At 42.3% G+C, this 22,784-nt stretch overlaps 1 protein-coding gene across 1 annotated transcript in view; it reads left to right on the top strand.

The window, feature by feature from the left end:
• The window catches only part of ANKRD6 (ankyrin repeat domain 6), a 138,912-nt gene that overhangs the window by 85,732 nt on the left and 30,396 nt on the right, over nucleotides 1-22,784 (top strand). The window contains exon 3 of the mRNA XM_021693299.2: nucleotides 16,162-16,260. Within this exon, the coding sequence (XP_021548974.1) occupies nucleotides 16,162-16,260 (99 nt within the window). The remainder of the gene's footprint in view (nucleotides 1-16,161; nucleotides 16,261-22,784) is intronic.

Raw genomic sequence — 22,784 nt, 5'->3', positions numbered from 1 at the left:
AAGTCATGAGGGAACCAGTGCGATGTTGCAACTGGTTCAAAGGAGAATTCAAAGAACTACAATTGTGTAGGCCATCAGGAAAGTGGAAATAAATTTGCTTATTAGATGTAAAACTGGCCAATATCTACTGGATCTCTGCTAAACACAATTTATTGGCATCACACTCCTCATCCTATACCTGAGAGCTGTAAAATAGCTAAAAGACCATGAAGATAACCGGGAGATAACCTGGAATTGTGCTGTGCATGAGACAGGGCCTTGAGGACCCTCACCCCACTCTCTCACCCATTTTTATTTTATTTTAAAATTTATCTTGTTTTTATTTTTTGAAATTATGACAAAAGATGCATAACCTGACATTTACCATCCGAACCATATTTGAGTGTACAATTCCATGGCATTAAGTATATTCACAGTTTTGTGCAACCATCAGCACCATCCATCTCCAAAACCTCTTTCATTGTCCCAAACTGAACCTCTGTGCCCATTAAACAGTATCACCCCATTCCCCCTGCCCCTGGTCCCTAGCAACCACCGTTCCACTTTCTGTCTCTATAAATTTGTCACCCATTTTAAAATCTTTCCCAAGTTTTCCTTACCAGGAGTGGAGGCAGTGAATCACATTTGCCATCTCTGTGACCTTGGCCAAGTTATTAGCTACCTTGAGCCTTGGTTTCCTTTCTGTAACATCAGCATGACAACACCTCCCTCAGGGATTTGCTGTGAGGATTAAATGAGGTAGTCCTTGCAGAGTGCTTGGTGTAAGAAGGGTATACAAAGATCAATGAATGGTAGTTCATTGTTCCTGTTTTCTCATAGTTACTGTTTTCTCACTTGAGCCCTTGGTCCTCAGAGGCACAGAAGTTCCTTTGGGTCAGTGGTTCTGACTAATTTATTTTCTGAAATCTAAGTCATTATAGCTTAAGAGAAAGAAGAAAACTGATAAGAGGGACTCATGGAGTTTATCAGTAGACCACCTGCACTGCATGTAAGCAGCTTCTAAAGCTCCTTCCCCCTGTGGTTTCTTCATGATAGTCCTCAACATGGATTAGGTGGTGACACCTCGGAAGCCTTGCAACAGGCCGATTACTGGCCTGGAAATTATTATTTTCTGAAATAATAACTTTATCCCCTGTTGATGGGCCACACATGTGGAGAGCCTTTGAAAATACTGATGCTCAGGTCCCATGCTCAGAGGTTCTGATTTAACTGGTCTGGGTGCAGGTTGGGCTTGGTGGGTTTTCAGAGCTCTAATGAGCAGCCAGATGGAGAACCACTCACTGCTCCAGGTGTCTCCTGAGGTTCTAGAGCCTTGCATGTGGGGTAGAACAACACTGTGTTGGGCACTGGGCCAAGGCAGTGGTTAGACACCTGTAAGTCCTGATGCTCTTTGCAGAACACTACAAAATACTGATCATCTAAACACCATAATTCAAACTAGAAACATGTTTAATGAGCAGGAAATAAATGTCTGAGACGTGGGAAGTGAATTATGTGGCTTGCCTATGAGACAATACATGGAAATGTGTTGGGTCAATACTAGGGAAGTCTCAATGTTAACTTATGATGAGGGGGTTAATTAGGCAGGCAGTTCTAGCAAAGGTAGGGAGGCACCGTCTGGAGATGCTCTTGGAGGAAAGAAAGGTGGACGATGTGAGAACTGGTGTAGCAGGTCATACAGGAGTCCCAGCAGGAATCTGTGGGGAGACAGGCTGCAATTGAGGAGAGCAAGCCTTAGAATATTATAGATGGACACTCCAACCTGACTCAAGTATCTGAGGAGGGACTGTTGAGGCTGCCAATGGAGCAGGAGCACCCTGAGTCTCTTAGCTGCTCTTCTCCCCCTCCGCTGCCTCCGGGGAAGTCTCTGGAATGGCACCTTGCTCTTCAGGGCTTCTTCTCTTTGCTTCATGCCCATGTTTACAGTGGTGCTCAGTGGGGGTGGAGGCAGGCCTGGCCAGTGCATAGCCCCAGAGGCCCCCGCCCCCTGCCCCCTGCACTGGGCAGTCAGGCAGCAAGCCATCTGCCGTTCCTCGTGCCCACAGTCTGCCCGTTTGGTTTGCAGCAGTCTGCACTTAAAATTGAGGCCTCTAACTAGACAGCTATTTTATAACCCAGATTAATGTGCCGTAAGACCCCTTTTAGTTAAAAAAAACAACCAAACAAACCCTGAAGTCATATATTTAATAGTTCCTCACCGCTCTAGAGGAGACATTGTAAATGTCCTGGCATACCTGGTTGTCAGTATTTTAAAATCCTCCCTAAATGTCTGTATCTTTTCTGAATGAAATGCATTGGAGGATTAGTGGTTTCCAGGCCAGTAATCGGCCTGTTGCAAGGCTTCCGAGGTGTCACCACCTAATCCGTGTTGAGGACTATCATGAAGAAACCACAGGGGGAAGGAGCTTTAGAAGCTGCTTACATGCAGTGCAGGTGGTCTACTGATAAACTCCATGAGTCCCTCTTATCAGTTTTCTTCTTTCTCTTAAGCTATAATGACTTAGATTTCAGAAAATAAATTAGTCTAGAAACTTGTTCAGAAACTGGCATTTTTTCTTATCAGTCCCCGCAGTGTGTTTTTCGTGAGAATTGGCTGTTGTAGGTTTAGGTTGTTGTAAACCAGGATCTAGGGTAATGGGTGAGTGGGTGGCAACTGTGCCTGGTCTTCTTTTAGCCCATGTTTCCATCGATTCAAGCAATGTATAAAGAATTATATGCCATGAACTGATGAAATTTATTCCAAGTATGCAAAGCTGGTTCAACATAATCCTCCTATCAACAGATGTCTTAGTCTGCTCGGGCCGCTCTACTGTAATAGTATAAACTGGGCAGCTCCTTATTTCTCGCAATTCTGGAAGCTGGCAAGTCCAAGGTCAAAGTATGGGCAGATTCAGTTCCTGGTCAGAATCCTCTTCCTGGCTTGTGGACTGTCACCTTCTCACTGTGTTCCCACATGACACAGAGAGAGAGCTCTGGTCTCTCATCCTCTTCGTTGTTTTGTTTTGTTTTGTTTTAAGAGAGAAAGTGCACACAAGCAGGGTTGGGGAGGTCAGGGGGGCGGGGCAGAGGGAGAGGGAGAGAGAGAATCTTAAATAGTCTCCACACCCAGAGTGGTCCCTAATGTGGGGCTCGATCTCACAACACTGAGATCATGACCTGAGCTGAAATCAGAGTTGGACACTGAACTGACTGAGCCACCCAGGTGCCTCTCTCTTCCTCTTCTTATAAAGACAATTCCTAAAAAAAAAAAAAAAAAAAAAAAGACAATTCCTATCTTGAGGTCCCCATACTCACCATCTCATCTTAGCCTATTTGCTTCTCAGAGGCCATGTCTCCAGATACTATCACATTGGGAGTTAGAACTTCAACATATAAATTTTGCGGGACACAAACATTTAGTCCATAACAATAAGCTAAACAAGAAAATTATGTAATCATATCAACAGATGCAGAAAAGGCTTTTGACAAAATCCAACACCCATATTTTGTAAAAACAAAATAAAACAAAACAGCAAAATAGGAATTGAGGAGAACTTCCTCAACATGATAAAGAGCATCGATATAAAACCTACAGCTGACATCATACTTAATAGTGGAGCACTGAACTCCCCTCTAAGATAAGGAACAAGGCAAGGATGTCTGCTCTTACCACTCATATTCAATATAGTGTGTAAATTCCAGCCACTGCAATAATGCAAGAAGAAAAAAAGACATACAGATTAGAAATGAAGAAATAACACTGTCTTTGTATGCAGATGACATGATTGTCTACATGGAAAATACTAAGGAATCAACAAAAAACTAAAACTAGTAAGAGAGTTTAACAAACTTGCAGGATAGAAGATCAACACACAAAAATCAATTGCATTGCTATATACTAACTGTGAACATGTGGAAATGGAAATTAAAAACACAATGCCCTTTATAGTCACTTTAAAGGGAATTAAATACTTAAGTATATTTTTAACAAAATGAGTACAGGATCTGAAAAGTTGTAAAAGGCTGGTGAAAGGAATCAAAGGAGACCTAACTAGAGGTGCATACCAGATTCACAGTTAGAAGACTCAACATAGTAAGGATAACAATTCTCTCCAAATTTATCTATAGGTTGAATGTAGTTTCTACTAAAATTCCAAGGGTGCCTGGGTGCCTCAGTCATCAACGTCTGCCTTTGGCTCACGTCATGATCCCAGGGTCCTGGGCATTGGGCTCCCTGCTCGGTGGGAAGCCTGCTTCTCCCTCTCCCACTCCCCCTGCTTGTGTTCCCTCTCTTGCTGTCTCTCTGTCAAGTAAATAAATAAAATCTTTAAAAAAAAAGTCCAGCAAAGTTTTTTTTTGCACATGTAGACAGGCAGATTCTAAAATGTATATGGAGAGGCATAGACTCTGGAATACCTAAAAAAAAGTATATTGGGAGGAATTACTCTACTTGATATTAAGGCTCAAAATGTAGCTATGGTAATTGAGGAATGTGGTATTGGTGGAAGGATAGACACAGAGATCAATAGAACACAATTAAGAACCCAGAAATAGACGCACACAAATATGTTCAACTGATTTTTAACAAAGGCACAAAAGCAATTCAGTAGAGGAACGCTCCACAAATGATATTGGAGCAACTGGACGTCCATAGTTTTAGAATACCATATGCAGAAATTAACCTTAAATGTAAAATAATAAAACTTTCAGAAAAAAATCAGAAGAGAAAATTTTCAGGATCTAGGGCCAGGCAAAGAGTTCTTAGGTTTCACACCTAAAACATGATACATGAAAGGAAAGCTTGATAAAACTTGATAAATCATTAAATTTAAAAACTTTTACTGTGTGGGGCGCCTGGGTGGTTCAGTTGGTTAAGCGACTGCCTTCGGCTCAGGTCATGATCCTGGAGTCCCTGGATCGAGCCATGCATCGGGCTCCCTGCTCGGCGGGGAGTCTGCTTCTCCCTCTCCCACTCCCCGTTTGTGTTCCCTCTCTCGTTGTGTCTTTCTGTCAAATAAATAAATAAAATCTTTAAAAAACAAACAAACAAACAAAAAAACTTTTACTGTGTGAACAGCTCTGTTAAGAAGATGAAAAGGCGGGGCGCCTGGGTGGCTCAGTCGTTAAGCATCTGCCTTCGGCTCAGGTCATGATTCCAGGTCCTGGGATCGAGCCCCGCATCGGGCTCCCTGCTCCCCGGGAAGCCTGCTTCTCCCTCTCCCACTCCCCCTGCTTGTGTTCCCTCTTCGCTGTCTCTCTCTCTCTGTCAAATAAATAAATAAAATCTTTAAAAAAAAAAAAAAAGAAGATGAAAAGGCAACCAACAGTCTGGGAGAGAATATTTGCAAACCACATATTTGACAAAGGACTCGTATTTAGAATGTATAAAAAACTTAAAATTCAACAGTAAAATAATGAACAATCCTATTAGAAAATGGGCAAAAGACATGAAGAGACATTTCCAAAGAGAATATACAGCTGGCAAATAAGCAAATGAAAAGATGTTAAATATTTTCTTGTGTGATTGCTGTGGCTAGGAGTTTCAGTATTATGCTGAATAAAAGTTGTGAGAGTGGACATCCTTGTGTTGTTCCTGATCTTAGGGGAGAAGCTCTCAGTTTTTCACCATTGAGTATGATGTTAGGTGTGAGTTTGTCATGTATGCCCTTTATTATGTTATGGTTTGTTCCCTCTAAGCCAACTTTGTTGAGGGTTTTTTATCATGAATGGATGTTGTACCTTGTCAGATGCTTTTTCTGCATCTATTAAATGATCATATAGTTTTTATTCTTTCTCTTATTGATATCATGTATCTCGTTGATTGATTTGTGAATACAGCTCGATTTTTAAAATAAGCAAAGCACTTGAATAGATGTTTCTCCAAAGAAGATGTATAAATGGTCAATAAGCACTTGATAAGATGTTTAATAGGGAAATGTCATTAGGGAAATGTCCATCAAAATCATATTGTGATGCTTCACACTCAGAATTGCTATTATCAAACAAAGCAAAGAGAAAATAAGTGTTTTAAGAACATGGAGAAATTAGAACACTTAACGCATTGCTGGTGGGAATGTAAAATGGTGCAGCTACTCTGGAAAATGGTATGGTGGTTCCTCAAAAAGTTAAACACGGGATTAGCATATAATTTGGCAATTCCACTTCTAGATATACACCCAAAAGAAGTGAAAGCAGGGCCTTGAAGAGTTGTTTGTACACCCATGTTCATATAGCATTATTCACAATAGCAAAAGTGGAAACAACCCATATGTCCATCAACAAGATTAAAGGATAAACAAAACGTGTATTCATGAAATGGAATATTATTCAGCCTTAAAAAAGAATGAAATTCTGATACATGCTACAACATGGAACCTTGAAGACATGCTAAGTGAAATAAGCCAGATACAAAAGGACACATTTTGTATGATTCCACCTGTATGAAATACTTAGAATAGATAAATTCATAGAGACAGAAAATAGAATAGAGGTTAGCAGGGGATGGAGAATTATTGTTTAATGGATACAGTTTGTTGGAATAATGAAAACATTTGGAATTTATGTATTTATTTTAATTTGTTAATTTGTAAAAAAATTTTTAAGTAAGCTCCATGCCCAGTGTGGAGCCCAACGCAGAGCTTGAACTCGTGACCCTGAGATCAAGACCTGAGTTGAGATCAAGAGCCAGATGCTTAACCGACTGAGCCACCCAGGTGCCCCAAAACTTGGAATTTGATAGTGGTGATGGTTTTACAACATTGTGACTATATGTAATGCCACTGAATTGTACACCTAAAAATGGTTAAAATGGTAAATTTTATGCTATGTATAGTTTACCACAATAAAAAAAATCAGCAAGAAGGGAATCATGGAGCACTACATCAAAAACTAATGATGTGATGTATGGTGACTAACATAACATAATTTAAAAAAAAAAGCAAAAACACTGCTCTAGAATAGTGGTTCTCAAAATGTAGTGCCCTGACCAGCAGCATCAGCATTACCAGGAACTAGTTAGAAATGCAAATTCTCAGGCCCCCCCCAGACCTACAGAGTCAGAAACTGGGGGTGGGCCCCCTGTGATGATTCTGATGCCTGCTAAAGTTTGAGACTACTGCTCTAGTCTAGAGAGCAAAGGAACCCAATGGGATAAAGCAGGTTATAAGCGGGAAGGAGTTTGAATATAATAGTATATTATTATATATTAGATGTTTAATAAAAAGTACATCAATATTGGGGAAAAAAAATCAGCCACAAATTGACCCAAGAAGAAGCAGAAAACTTAAATAGTCTAATTACCATAGAAACGATTAGAAACATGATTAAAGACGTAACTTTAAAAAAGTACTAGGGCCAAATGGTTAGCCCTGTCCCATATTTTAACAACAATAAAAAATTAGTTCCATTGTTATTTAAACTATTGTAAAGCATAGAACAAAATGGAAAGCTAGATTTAGTTTATGAAACCAGCACAACCTGAATACAAAAACCAGGTAAATATGAATGAGAGAGAGAGAAAGATATAGTACAAGAAGTATAGATCACACTCACTTACAAATATAGATATAAAAATTCTTAATAACATTTCTTAGAAGGTTATAGCATTGATCAAAAGAATAATACTGTGTGATCACGTGGAATTTGATCCAGGAATGCATGGATGATTCCATAATTCGATATACCAACAATTAAAGGAGAAAACCAAATGATTATATTACTAGTTGCTGAAAAGGCAGTGATTTTTAGTAAAAAACAGAAAATATGAGAGGACAGTTCTTATCTCTTGACCATAGCTCATCATGCATTGAACCACCATGTTTTGCTTTGTCAATGCATCAACTGATTGAAAATGTTGTCTAAGCAGCTACCTGTGGAGGAATATGGGTGCCCTTAAGTGAGGCTTTATCACTTAGGGACAGATATACTATAGGAACTGATGGAATTCTTAACAGCCAATTAAGTTGCTTGAAATATTTTGGTTCTTCTTACTGGTGGACTTTTCTAGAAGCAGGCCCAAACCTGGCAGTTATTGGATCACCTTTAAAGGAACTGTCTTATTAAGTCATTATATTTGAATACTTGATTCCTAACAATATACATTTCAAATCATCTCGCCAAATTATTTATGATTATCAGGCCATCCCCAAAGTATGACTTAGAGAAGGATTATGAAGCTTTTTGGCATAGGAAATGGATCATTTGAAAAGGGAGGATTATTTTACAGGACAATCCCTGTACCCCTGCCCTTGTGTGATTGGACTGTTGATCCTCAGCACAGGAATTTTACATCTGCCCCCATTACATTTTGTCTTGTGAAAATCAGCCTGTTCTTCCAATCTGAGATTTTCTTGGATCCTGATTTTTGTCATCCAATGAATTTATTCTCACTGCTTTTTGTCACCTGCAGTCTCATTAGGATGTGATAAGTTACTCATCCAAGTAGATAGGTAGACAAAATACTTTTCCAAAAAGGAAAGAAAGCTCTGAAAGTTATTTATTTATTTATTTATTTTCTTATTTATTTACTTATTTTAGAGTGGGTGGAAGGGCAGAGGGAGAGAGAGAATCTTTAGCAGGCTTCACGCTGGGTATGGGGCTCAGTCTCACTACCCTGAGATCATAACCTGAGCCAAAATCAAGAGTCGGACAGTTAAGCGACTAAGTCACCCAGGCACCGCTCTGAAGGCTTTTTAAACTATCAGCTTTTTTTTAAATAAAAAGTTTTATTGTCTCAGTCTCCTTTGATCCATGGCACTTTTTCTGTGCCCATTTTCTTCTGAATGCCTTCATAACTTTGTTTTCATTGAATCATAAGAAGGACTGAATTTTTCAACCCAAATCTATACCATTCCATCCAGTTGACATTTGGGGAATACAGTGTCTGAGAAGAGGATTCTGGGGGCATCTAAGAAAGATGGTGGGTGTTTTCTTTTTTTTAAGATTCTATTTATTTCTTTGAGAAAGAGCCAATGAGAGAGCACGAGCAAGAGGCAGAGGCAGAAGCAGGCTCCCAGGTGATGAGGGAGCCTGACCCGGGGCTCGATCCCAGGGCCACAAGATCATGACCTGAGCTGAAGGCAGACGCTTAACTGACTGAGCCACCCAGTCGCCCCTGGTGGGGGTTTTCTACAATTTAATATCTAAATGAGGGTCCAAGTGGCCAGAATTCTACTCTATGTAGTTCTGCCAGAAATTAGATTTGTCATCTTGCAAAGTCATAGAACCTCTATTAGCCTTACTATACTTATCCAAATTAAACTCTCAAAGACCCTTATCAATCTGAACATTCTGTTGTTCCTAAAATATGTCACTCTTATTTTCCCAGCATTGCATCTTTCTTGCCTCCTACCTCTCTCTTTCCTTGCTTCTTTCTTTAATGCCACAGATAACATAGACAGCCGTTTTCTTGCCTCAGTAAAGATTGCATGACCCTGATCTATTTCATGATCTCGGGAAGAAAGGAAGCATTGCCATTTTGAAGTTACTACGTTAATCTAACCTAAAATTTTTCCCCGTAAACTGTTTCCCTTCACGTGGGTAACATCTGTGCAACTGCCCACCTTGTAACAACCTCCAGTTAAGACAGTTTAATTGTTTTATTTCTTTGAGCTACTGAGTCCTGGTTCCTTCAACCTTGCCTCTCCTCTCTTCAGAGTTTCTAGCCTTTTTATTACTTTGGGTTCTGCCCCAGGTCTCTGTGTGACTTTGGTCATAGAATGGGTAAGCACAGCACCCTTTCTTCTCACTTTTTTTATTGAGATATAATTGACATTTAACATTTTATTAGTTACAGGTAAACAATGTAATGATTCGATATTTGTATATATTGCCTTCTCACTTTTCAGGACTGCTCTGTTAGACCGAGCAATTGCCAGAGGGTCAGGGCTCATCATTCATGGGGCACGTATTGTCAGTCTGAAAAGCCTGCTCTTTACTGTGGAAGATCCAGGATACCTAAGCACGAGAAAAGAGCCAGGACCCAACGTCTGGATCCTGACTAGAGAAATGAGTGACCAGAGTCATGGCCCCATGGAGTCTGTAGAAAAGGAGTCTTTCCAGGCTTCTGTCCCTTGTGGTTCTCAAATGGTCCCTGGTTCCCCTCCCTGGGGCTCAGCCCTTCCTTAGGAGGACTGTCCAATAAACGCTCCCCTCTGCCTGGGATTGTCTGCCTGGGAGAAGGGTTAAGCACCATATCTGAACACCTGCTGGGAACAAAACACCTCCACTTCCTTTCAAGGTGTATTTTAAGCTCATTACCTTTGGCTGGTCTCCGAGTCATCCCCATTGGTAGGAGATCTTTATCTGAACAGGAATCCTCCTGGAATGCTCCCTGACAGAGCCCAGCCCCTCCAGCTGGGAGTTGGCCTCTTCAGAACGAGCACTTCATTCTGCCAACCCTTTATGGTCACCTGTGAATGTAATTTACAGGTCGCCTGCCGGAACAGGACTCTCTCCGCTGTCCCCATGCAGCAGTTCTGCTGGAAGTTGGGACTCATGGGGCTGACCTGCCAGAACAAAGTAGCACCCTAGACCAGAGCCCCAGAGTCATTGACACTGGGGCCCTTTTTTGTGGTTATTGCCTGGCAACATCTCAAGGCCCTTTGCTATTCCCCAGAAGTGGACGGGTGCTAAGTCTCTGTCTCACCCTGGGTAGATCAAGGAAAATGTGCGTTTCTTGCAGGGTCCTGTGTCCTCTCACTCCTACTGGTCTCAGCTGGCCTCTTCTGATACCAAGGCAGATTGGAGCAACTGACACATTTAAAGGGTCCAAGGCAGGGGTTTATAACCTCTGGCTACACATTAGAATCACCTAGAACTTAAAAACAACACACTCAGTCCTTTGGGGGTAAATTTTAGGTTTGTTTTTATTTTAAGATTTCAAGTGATTCTAATGTGCAAACAGCTTGAAAACCAGTGGTTTACATCAGTGGCTCTCAAAATGTCATCCCCTACTAGCAGCATCTGCCCCTCCTGGGAACTTGTTAGAAATACAAATTCTTAGTCTCCACCTCAGACCTACTGAACCAGAAACTCTGGAAGGGGGGCCCAGTTATCTGTCTTTTAACAAGCCATCCAAGAGATTCTGCTGCCTAATAAAGTTTGAGAACCCCTGGTTTAAGGTATAATATATAAAAAGCAAGATAGTTATATGTGACCTATTGATATAACTATGCAAAAGCATCAGTAGAAAAGATGCACTGAAAAAGACTGGATTAAAATGATAATAGTTGTGGGGCACCTGGGTGGCTCAGTCATTTAAGCATCCAACTCTTGGTTTTGGCTCAGGTCATGATCTCAGGCTCATGAGACTGCACCCTTCATTGGGCTCCCTGCTCAATGTGGAGCATGCTTGGGATTCTTTCCCTCTTCCTCTCTGTCCCGCTGCCCCACCCCTCTCTTCCTCCCCTCCCCTCCCCTCTGTGCTTGAGAGCTCTCTCTCTCTCATAAATAAAATAAATGATAATAGTTGTATTGGGTGGTAGAATTACAGATTTTTTATTTTCCAGATTTTTAGTAATGTCATTATATTGCTCACATACTCTTTTAAGAAGCAGAAACTCTGGGCTGTGGTTGTGCAGTATTTTAGTGTTTTGTACTGACAGGTGGGGTTGAGAGCATCATGAAGAATGTAGCTAGAGGAATGACTCTTGCTTGGACAGGCCCGACATGGCAGGTTTCACCTGAGGGCCTATAGCTTCCCTGGAGAGGATTATCCTGGCCCCTCTTCATCTCGTCCTATGGTTCTCAGCCTGGGTCACTCATTAGAATCACTCAGGGAGGGCGTATAACCACAGATGCCTGGGCCCCACAACAGAGAGTGGAGTCAGAAACTCTGGTGGAGGGGCTCAAGTGTCAATATAGGTGGATGGACAAACAGACCAACCTGCCTAAGTGATTCGATGTATGGTGAGAATAGAAAACCTCTGTCCTTGTCCTTGAGATTCTAAGGAAACCAGGTTATTTCCATAGGTCATCATCTGGGAGTCTTGGGAGCTTCCTAACAGTGAGAGATGAAACCCCTCTGCCAGGAGAGAGCTCCCCACCACCGCCAGAAAGGGGGCAGCAGGTAGAATTGTGGGTCAGAACGTGGGGGCCAGAATCAGATGGCTTAGGGGTGAATCCAGGCTCAAATTACTTGCTTTATGACGTAGAAAAAGTGACAGGGTCCCTCCATGCCTTAGTTTTGTCATCTGTAAAATGGAAATTCCTCATCTTAAAAATAGTGCCTACCTCATAGGGTTGTGGGGAGGATTGAATGAGCTGATACATGTAAAATTCTTAAGATATCACATAGTAAGTATCCCATAAATGTTAGCTGCGGCTGTTTCTTCCTCTTGTCATTATTAGTGGTCTCCCTGAGCCCTCCAGGGCCCAGGTTGAGTTAACTTGAACTAGTCATTGAACTAGGGGAGGTCCCAGGACAAATGGATGCTTCAAAAATTTCTTCCTGTTATCATTCATAGTTGACAGTCTTTTCTCCTTTTCCCGTTTCTTTCATTGGCCAGTCCTATGGGCAGGAAGATGAGAGCAGTTGCATCCTGGAGTCTTAAGTCATTCAGAGGCCCCTCTCAGGGTCAGTTATTATTTGCGCCCTCACACTTAGGGATTGCAGCCTTCCCCATGTCACTGTTGCACCTGCTGCAGTACTTATGCGGCCCCTAGAGGTATACACTTCCTCTGAGGGGCTGGGGCATCCCAAAACCTGGAGTCTGCAGCGACCCCTGGACTCTCCATTTCTCTGAGGTCAAGCCTGGAATTGGGAATTTGCTCCTGTGTCCCTGGTAGCCTCAGTCCGCCTGTGGTTGAGGAACACTGGCACCTCTTTGACATGGCCCCATTCCACCCCAGAGTCAACTTGCTTCATCATTCATGGAAGGCACAATCCTGCCCTCAGGCAGATCATGGCCCAGTTGGAAGGAAAAGCCAGGGCCCAGGGTGACACTCAAAACAGAATGTGGTGGTTTCCTAAGAGGAAGCTCAGGTGCTGTGGGAACGGAGAAGATAAGCCAGGGAATGCTTCTTGGGGAATCAGAGAAGGCATAGTTTGGAGAAGGGCATTCCCTGGAAGAATGCCCATCCAGCAGAGATGCAGAAACTGGAAACCATGGGCTATATTTCAAATGGAAGTGGACAAGTGGATCAAAACTGGCTGGTAGGAGGGGCGCCTGGGTGACTCAGTCCGTTATATGTCCAACTCTTGATTTCAGCTCAGGTCATGATCTCAGGGTCATGAGATCGAGCCCTGTGTCAGGCTCCGTGCTGAGTGTGGAGCGTGCTTAAGATTCTCTTTCTCCCTCTGCCCCTCCCCCTTAAAAAAAAAAAGGACTGGCCAGTAGGAACCTTGACCCTTCAGCTGGAGCCCATCTGGCTATCCAAGTGATCTGATTTCCAACCCTTCACCCAGGTCTGTTTGCCATTAAAAATACCCCACTGGTCTTTGCTAAGGCAAAGGAGCAGGGGTGTCAAAGAAGAGAGGGAACAGTTGGGGTATCTTCAGGGGTGAGGGGTGAGGACAGCTGGAGGGAAGGAAAACCCATCTTAGATGGTGGATATTACCTCATTTATCCTATTTCAAGCTTTTATGGGGTGGATAGTGGCGGCTATTCCTCTTTTATAGGTGAGAAAATGGGCTTAGGAGAGTGTCGTGCACAAAGTCACACCGGTGTTATTAGTCAGAGCCGGGATTTGAACTGGGCTTGTCAGGCGCCAGGGCCTCCAGCCTGCCCTTTCGCCACAGAGGGGATTTTCTGCTGACTTTGGATTGGGAAGGTGCCTCTAGTCCAGGCCCATCTTGTCAGTAATTTATAGTTTCTAAAGCGCCCTCCCGGGTGTGACCTGGTTTAAACCACAGCAGCATTTCCTTCCGCCTTCTGATTATTTGTGTTCATTTGGGCAAACCCTTTTACCTCCTTGGGTGTCCCCGTCCAACCAGCCATATCTGGTTGCTGAGGAGGATGTTCCTCGGGCTCCCCTGACCTGACACCCAGAGACTCCTTGTCCTTTGTCCTCTTTCCAGACTCTCTCCAGTGACTTCTCCCCATCAGGGTTTATATTTTCCAGTTGCTCAGAAGCACTTGGGTCCCACCATCCTGTCAGCCTTCCTAACAGCACACTCATCTGTCTCCTCACAAACATGACAAACTTCCCTGTGTTTCATAATGCCTTAGAACCTTGGTGAAGGTCATTATCTGATGTCCTCAACAAGGACACGTGATGACAGACGGAGCCTGGGACCAGGTCCAGGGAGTGGAACCCGCTTAGTTGGCTCCATCTGATCGGCTGTGGACCTTTCACTGAAAGAATGAAGGTTAAGCAATGTGCACTGAGACAAGTGCTAGCCAAGGAAGGTCACTCCATCTTCTCTTAGACATTACCCTTTTAGGAAGACTTTTTATAGCCCACCTTCTTGGGAGTAACCTTTTTCTTAATTAAGAATTCTAATTTTAAAGTGAGCTCTGACCTCTTTACAGAATCATTCTAATGCTTTGATTGCATTTCATGGGTAGAAATTAAGATCCTTTATTGTCTGCTATCTCTATTTTCCTCCATGGCTAGGTACCCATGGCAAACTGACACTTTATGGAGATCATAAATGGGTGTATCCTGCTAGAATATCAATAAAGCTCTTTGGAAAGTTTTATTGAGGCGCTAGAAGGACCTAAGAGACTATTATTCCCTTAATAAGAGACCCATATGAGATGCGGAGGGTGTGTTTCAACATGGTGGGAGCCATGGCTAAATGATTTTTGAAGCAGGAGGGAGAACATTTCTTCACAGTGAACTTGAGTGAGAAAGCAAAGGGAACATAATGTCTCCTTTAGAATTTGAGGAATTTGGAGTTTGGCAAGGTCAGTTCTCCGGATAGTTGATTTATACCGAAGAGAGTAATTCTGGATGTTACTCCCGTGTCATAACCTCAAGGAGACTGTGTATTAGATAGGGCTGTTGAAGGATGGTCATCTCTGTGATCCAACAATAGGGCTACGAAGCCCGCTCAGATGCACAGGGAGATGTGCATACAAATGTGTTCTGCAAACCACTGAAAAGAACCTGGATGCCCATCAGTAGAGAATGTGTGAATAATGAATACGTGAACCGAAACTACATGTGACAATATGAAAAAAAAAATCTAAAAATTATAACATTGGACAAAAAAATTGCCAAGTGATAAAAAGTTTAATACTATTTATGTAAGGCTCTAAAGTAAGCAAAACAATGTTTAGTTATTATTTATAGCAATAAATGTGTAGTAAAATATAATAAATGGCAAAAGAATGAAGAATACCAAATTTAAGAATGGTTATCTCTGGAGCTGGAGGGAAATGAAATCTGGGAGGGGTTCACAAGGAACATCTATGGTGTTTTAAAGTGATTGGTGGGTATGTACATTTAAAATATTATTCATATTTTTGAATGGCTAAAGTATGTTGTAATTTTAAAATTTGTTTTAAAAAAGGGAGAACCAAAATAAATAAATAAAAAATAAGTAAATAAAAAAGGGAGAACCTATTCAAAACTGTTTGGGCAGTAGTTTCAATTTTTAATAATTACTAACCAGATTTTTCTGGGCTGATTAGCTTGACCTCTTACTGTTCTCCTATCTTTTGCCCTATCCCAATTCATTGTGACCACTCCATCATGCTTGAGTATTAGCACCACGGGGAAAATAAGAGAAAACATGAAACCCCTCATATTGCTACTTGTTTGTTGAGTGGGGAGTAGAAATTATGCACTGACGGAAATCTTCATATTTTTAGCATATTTTATTCATTTATCACAATGCCAATAACAAAAGTTAACTGAGACAAACTTGAATTCTGAGTAAATATATAAGAATCTCTTGCCAAACTGAAGGGGAAGGGGGCTTCCACTATGTAAACCTTGCTCTAGGCCCCCACTCCCTCCAGAGCAGTGGTTATTTTTTTTTAAAGATTTATTTATTTGTTTAGAGAGAGTGTGTGTGTGTGCATGAGCAGGAGAGGGGCAGAGGGAAAGGGAGAGAATCTCAAACAGACTCGATGCTGAGCCCAGAGCCTGACATGGGGCCCAATCCCACAACCCTGAGATCATGATCTGAGCCGACACCAAGAGTCAGGAGCTCAACCGACAGCCACCCAGGCACCCCCAGAGCAGTGGTTTTGATGTCCTATTCTGAAATAAGTGTTTGCTTTGCATTAACAGCATGGCCGGACCCCCCTTCATCTTGCTGCCAATAAGGGTCATCTTTCTGTGGTCCAGATCTTGCTGAAGGCTGGCTGTGACCTTGATGTCCAGGATGATGTGAGTAGAAGCCACATTCTGTTGGGATGGGTTGTTAGGGGAGCTTGTCTGCCTAGAAATCCAGAGTACAGTGTATAGCCTGCTATAATGTGGGAGGGTAAAAGATGCACTCCTAGCACTTTTTAGCTTCATCTTGGTCCCCATGGTGGGAAGAACTTCCTCTTGAAGACCTGGGATCCATTCTAGGTACCAAGCTAGAGTTTGCAAGGGTGGGGTGGTTTTCCCATCATGGTTCATGTCCTATCTAGTATCATCCAAGTGTAGAGCCTCAAAGGGTATTTTGCCTATGTCCTGTCTCAGTGTGAAGGAGCACACCACATACACATACACCCAAGTTTGGGCAAGGCCTGTTGGAAATGTGTCATTGACCATTAGAAAAAAAGTAGGGCTTAAAAACTTAATTTTTTCCTCTTCTCACCTTGATTTCTCTTAGTGTACATTTAGTTAAAGAGGACCTGTCCAAAAGAAAAAACAACTGATATCATAGAATCCAAGAAAAAGGAAGTCTTGAAAGAGTTCCCTCTGGTGCTGTGCCTTTATTAAGACTCAGTCTCTGAGTCTCTTCATTCAGATTATCTAGAGAAAGACTCTGATTGGCTCCTTTGGAGTCAAGTATCCATTTCTGAGTCAATCAGCAGTGGCTGGGGTGATGTCACGTAGCGCACAGGGTTGCCTTGGGTCTTTGGGGAAGTAAATTCTCTAAGAGGAGGATATAGATAAGATTATGTAAATTGTCCTCCGATTAGTTATTAGGAAAAAGTCCTATGATAATGTGATTGGAAGCTAATTTCAGAAACTGTTTCTAATTTCAACTCTAATTTGTGCGGTAGGACTCTAAGAAATAAGAAATTTTGTGAGGAACACAAAATCTTACAGAATTTGCACTTACCATAATCTCTTCCTGACTCACCTTTAACAACTGTGGTTACAGAGTGTTAATCAAATTTCAGACCCTCAGGTGTGCTAGGGTGTAGGTTACCAAAGGGCTTCTAATTTTCTTTAGTCATCTGTGTAATGTTCTAAAACTTGGCAGACACACAAGTGAGGTGGACAGCATTTGTAAAGAAATAGCTAAATGTCATCACTTTATGTACAAGCAGAAGGCTGAACAGTATCATTCGTAAATCTCTGGTTATATTTGGAACCTGTTGGGTCATCAAAAATGTTACTTTCAAAAGATGCTGGTTTAGCTTTTAGCTGTTGATTTCTACCTTGGGTCATAATATTTTTTCCCCACACTGTAACTCTCACAACATTCCTGATTATATATCATCTCCTTAGATGACAGAAATGAACATACAAGGAGAGAGAGAAGAGATTCTGACCACAGAAAAGGCAGAGCATTGGGTTTCTGGTACAGACATGTTGGGATGCATCAGGTCTTCTCTTTGCCTTAGAGTCCTCACTGGCCATTCTGGCAAGGCTACCATGCCAGGCATGTTAACCCATTCCTACCCAACTCCTGCCTCCGGTCTTGAGCTCTGAGAATCACATGTGTTCTCATGCAGCAAAAGCCATGCTAACTTCCTAGAAGTTTATATCAGGCAAGGTAGGAAGTAAAATAGGAATTTTCACAGGGTAGCCAAGGGGAGACATGTCAGCCGAAGGAAATTCAGTGCTACTTTCAGACAGGAACACCTTCATTTCATTTATTGGAATAATGTATTTTCTTGCATCTTTTTCTTGCCCTAATCAGACAGTGTGTACATTGCTTCTCCCTGATAGCTTAAATCAAGACAAAAACAAAACAAAAACACAGCAACAAAACAGTGTAAAAATGGTTGAGAAAGGAGAAGGTAGAATTGATCTTCACTAGTTCTGAAGCAATCCATTTGCCAGAATATTGTTCATGTCTCTCTTCTACATATTTATTGTGCCTGTTGGTGATCAGCTTTGAAATTTATGCAAGAATTCGAAGAAGAAAACTATGGGTGTTTTTTTTAAAGAAGCTGGGACGTTAATTATTGGAAAAAAATCAGTTCAGAAATTACCTGTCTTGGATGATGGGTAGAAATAGAGAATGTTAATGTTGTGAAGAATTTACTCCTAACTTCATATTCTACAGATACATTCCTTATGTCATGGTAAGGACTGAGAATTAGTTGAAGAATGACCTCCAGTGGCCTGGAATGGGATTATTATGAATTTCAGCCTGTGGAAACCAGTTCTTTAGAATATGAAACTCCAAGAGAAAATTCCCTCTTGCTTCCGGCCAATCCTGTCAACTCACATTGGAGCTCTGATGCCATCTCTGATTGGTCCATGAGCAACCACACGGCCCCCACTTCAGAAATAGTCCAGGACCCCGTGGTCATGATAAAAGCCACAAAGGAAGAAAAAAATAAGAAAAACCAGAGAAGAAAGGCTAGCAAGAACCCTAGAAGATCAGAGAGAGAAAAAGAGGTCAGCAGCTTGCTTTGCACACCTGTGCCATTGGGCTTCCTTGCAACATGTCTGTGCCACCTGGGAGAGATTCCTCCTGAAGAGGGACATGTTCCGCCTTAGCGGGACTCGGGTTTCTTCCATGAGCTTAGCTTCGGCATCTGCGTGCATTGTGCCCACTCTTTCTCACCATGTAGGAGAGAACGCTAAAAGTATTTCGCAACAAAGATGGAGACCTCAGAGGTTCCAAACTCCTTAGATTCCATACGTGAGAAACACTGAAGTCAGAAAAATTGAGAGCTTGGCAGTTCATGCACTTTACAAACAGGTCAGCATGTTCCAAACCAAAGTGCCAAACTGCAAGGTGGCTGGCTCTCCGCGTTTCCAGCTGCGGTGTTTTTCCTTTTGCATTTTTGTAGTTAATCATTCCACAGATACTTCTTGGGTGCCTGTAGTGGCCATGGCATTGTGCTAAAGGACTCAGCTAGGGGATGCCATCAAGAGGCAGCTGATCTTTTTTAAGGCCTGCCAGACTGAGGTTCATTGATTTCACAGGGTGGAAACAGCTTGGAGTTAAGTGCAAAGAGCCTTGACAGTTTGAATTCGGGCCTACCCCACACTACCCCGAATTAGCTGGTTATCCTTGGCGAGGCACTGAACAGCACTGAGCCTTAGCTGTTGTTGTTTTTTTTTAATCAATAAAATGAGAATTAGATGCCACTTGGAGTATAGTAGAGGGTCAATAAATACTTACTGAACAAACAACTATCGAATGCTGTTAAGAGTGTCATACCTTTTGCAGCATTTTTTTTTTCAAAGTTTCAGAATTTCATGATGTATTTAGATAATACAGAAATAAGGATTATGTCAAAGTTGCTGCCTGGGTCTGCTAATAACGTATGTATTGAGGACACATTTTGTTGTTTTCTGTGTCCTATTTGAAAGAGGAAATGTTTCGGGGCACCTGGGTGGCTCAGTTGGTTGGGTGTCTGCCTTCGGCTCAGGTCATGATCCCAGAGTCCTGGGATCGAGCCCCGTGTCGGGCTCCCTACTCAGTGGGGAGCCTGCTTCTCACTCTCCCTCTGCCTGCCAGTCTGCCTACTTGTGCCCTCTATCTCTCTGTCAAATAAAAAAAAAAAAAAAAAAAAAAAAAAAGAGGAAATGTTTCCACAGTACATTTTATAGGGGGAAAGTTGATTTCCAGGTAACTGGCCCTGTTTCAGTTGAGGGTCTCAGGTGCTCAATTGGGTTGTGTTCTGGGGAAGAGTAGCCCTGAGATAGATAGCCCAGGCTGGCCCTTTGCTTATGTGTTTTATGTCTGAGTGGCCTTCAACTCTCATCTTGGTAACTTTGGAGTGGCTGGTGTTTATAAGCCAGAGAAATTGTCTTCCTCAGTCCTCCAGAACTGTCCCATTCAGTGTTCGCAAAGCTAATGGCGCGGCTCAAGGACAGCCACTTGCAGTGGGGAAAGGCTGATGTTGGCCTTCTCAGCAGTGTTTATCTGACTGAGGAGGCCAGGACCCGGGCTCGGAGTGAGGCCTCTGAGGGCAGTGAAGATGGAGGGGAAGTGGTGGTCTGGAGACAGGCAGTGCCCCTAAAAGGTCTCTGCAAGAGACACCTGTCCCAGTGTCTTAGGACAGTTTGTGTTCTCACTGTAGTCTCACCAGGTTGTTAGATCTCCTTGAGTCTTGTTAATCCGTCTGGAAATTTACTTTTAAAGGCTAAACCAAAAGTTAGATTTAGCTTCTTTCGTTGAGCTAGAGTTTCACAAAGGAAAAGACCTCTGTAGGGAAGCAAAAACAGATGATTCATGCCGAGAGCAAGTAATAAATAATAGTGATGTTCTGGCTCCAAAGCTGCTTGAACTCGTGATTTAGGGGTAGCTTGTGAAACATGATAAAACACTTGACCTGCAGCAAGGCTTAGGCTAGACTGTGCTCTAACCAGCCAAGGCCCCTCATGCGAGGACTCAGACAGAAGAGTGACCGACACGACCCATGAGTTCCGGGCTTTGTGCACAACACAGATCGAGTGGTTAAGTTCTGTTCTGTGTCAGGGTTGTTATCATCAGTCCAAGGAGTGCTGTTCTGAGTGCTGGCAGTCTGTGGGAATTAAAGCCCCATCAGTGTTTACCTCTAGAGAATGAGCTGCAGTCTTCCCTTCTTGCCGAGACCAGAGCACCATCTTTCACATCAGGTCATAAATTGCACTTCAGGCCCGTTTTGGGAAAACCTGTCACCATTCTAATGGGGAAATGGCAATCGTGGGAATTCTTATAGAAATTTTTAAAAGTTAAGACTTGGGCAGTTTCTCATAGGATGACTTGTTTGGACATAGTGTATGTCATCTGGAAACACTTCCTAGGATGTTTGAGATGAATGTGTAATGGCTTGACGTGCCTCCTGCACCCGCCCATCCAGTGGCCACATTCCTCTTGTGACTGCAGGTGCGCAGAAAGGGTTCTCTTTGAGTAAGAGGTCTCTGGGAAGGTGGACAAGAGAAAACCCAGTCTAAACCTAATGTCTAATGGGAACAATGGCTTATGATGCCAACGGGGAGGATTCATGATAGAAATGCTGTGGGCAGTGAATCAATTATAATACTGGAGCTGGATGTGCTGACCCATCACTGTGGAAATCCCTTACATTCTACACATGAACAGTGAGAAAAGATTCTGAGACGTGGACAATGCCATTATTGGTATATTGTTACAGCTTAGACTTTTAATAAATAGGAGTTTTTCCTGTGGCTAAAATTATATTTGTTAAATATAAAAAGTAGGAAACTATTTAAAAGTATAAGGAAGAAAATAAAAATCACTTCCCCTCATGGATTTTTAAAGGGAGGTTTTTTGTTTTCTTTAATTTTAAGAAAGTGAATTTGAGTTTTAAATAGCATTAAGTGCTTTTTATTGTGATAAAATGCATATAACATAAAATTTACCATTTTTTTAACCATTTTTAACTGTACAGTTCAGTGGCATTAAGTACATTTGCATTGTTGAACAACCATTATGACCATCCATCTCCAGAATTTCTGTTTGGATTAAGTGATTTTAATGTGCATTGTTGTTTGTTCTAGATTCCAGCGTGTTTAGTAAGTAGAATCAGTACTTCATTAAGGCGATTCATAGGTAGCAGTGTATCCCCCTTAAAAAAATCTCCATATTTTTTGTCTTAATAATAGTCTCTCTTTCCTCTCTTGGGCTAAAGATGAGGGATGTGCCAGGGTGTGTCCTTTGCCCCTCTGGTGCCCCACCAGAACATCTTTATGCAGAACTCTTACCAACCAAAGCATAGAACCCAAGAAGGGAAGGGACAGAACTTAGGGAGCATCCACCCCTCCTTTACAGGTAAAGAAACAGAGGCCCAGTGAAATGACAGGTGTCTCCCAAGACTGTGCAAGATTCACATCTCCTGTCCCCCTTGCCCTGCACCTCTCCCTTCCTACCAGAAGTTTTCCACACTGCTCACCTATCTCCCCATTTCAGTTTGGATCCCAGGCTAGACTTAATTTGTTTCGACTTGATTTCCTTGAGTACACGTCAGAGATGAGATGTGCTCTTAGAGACTTCAGAACTCTCTCTTATCTTGACCATCTTACTTTCTCTCAATTGCAACTAGGGGAAAGAGTCAAGTTCCCTTTGGTGCCCTGATGGAGAATGAGAAGATCAGCAATCCCCAGCATCTGATCATAAAGAAAATGCAGCATAAATCAGTGAGGATACTGACATGAAATATTAGAATAGGCTTCATAGACTTATGCAGTGATAGTCCCTGGAGTCCTCAGATGACATGGCATAAACCTCTACATTGCCCTCAGCCCATATAAGTCAATCAACAAATATACACCCGTCGTCAAATCGTTGAGTGTTGCTAGCTGACTTAGCCGGATAGTGATTCCTCTGAAAGAGAACAGGCAACTAGAGGACTCAGTAGGGAGTAAAGATTGCTGGTTTAACTGCATAGCACACACAGTCTGGCTCTCAGACCCACTTTCCAGATGTGACAGTCATAATCTCTGAACACTGCCATTCCTCGGGGTGGCAGGTGAGTCCCTGACCCTCATTCTGATGTCAGCTCTGAAGTCGTTCCGTGGTCGGTTTAAGGTTCCTACTGAGTTTGGGAACAAAAGAGCTCTGC

Source organism: Neomonachus schauinslandi, chromosome 8 (genome assembly GCF_002201575.2).
Source record: "Neomonachus schauinslandi chromosome 8, ASM220157v2, whole genome shotgun sequence".
In the NCBI taxonomy this organism is placed as follows: domain Eukaryota; kingdom Metazoa; phylum Chordata; class Mammalia; order Carnivora; family Phocidae; genus Neomonachus; species Neomonachus schauinslandi.
This window is presented reverse-complemented; position numbering and strand designations above follow the sequence as displayed.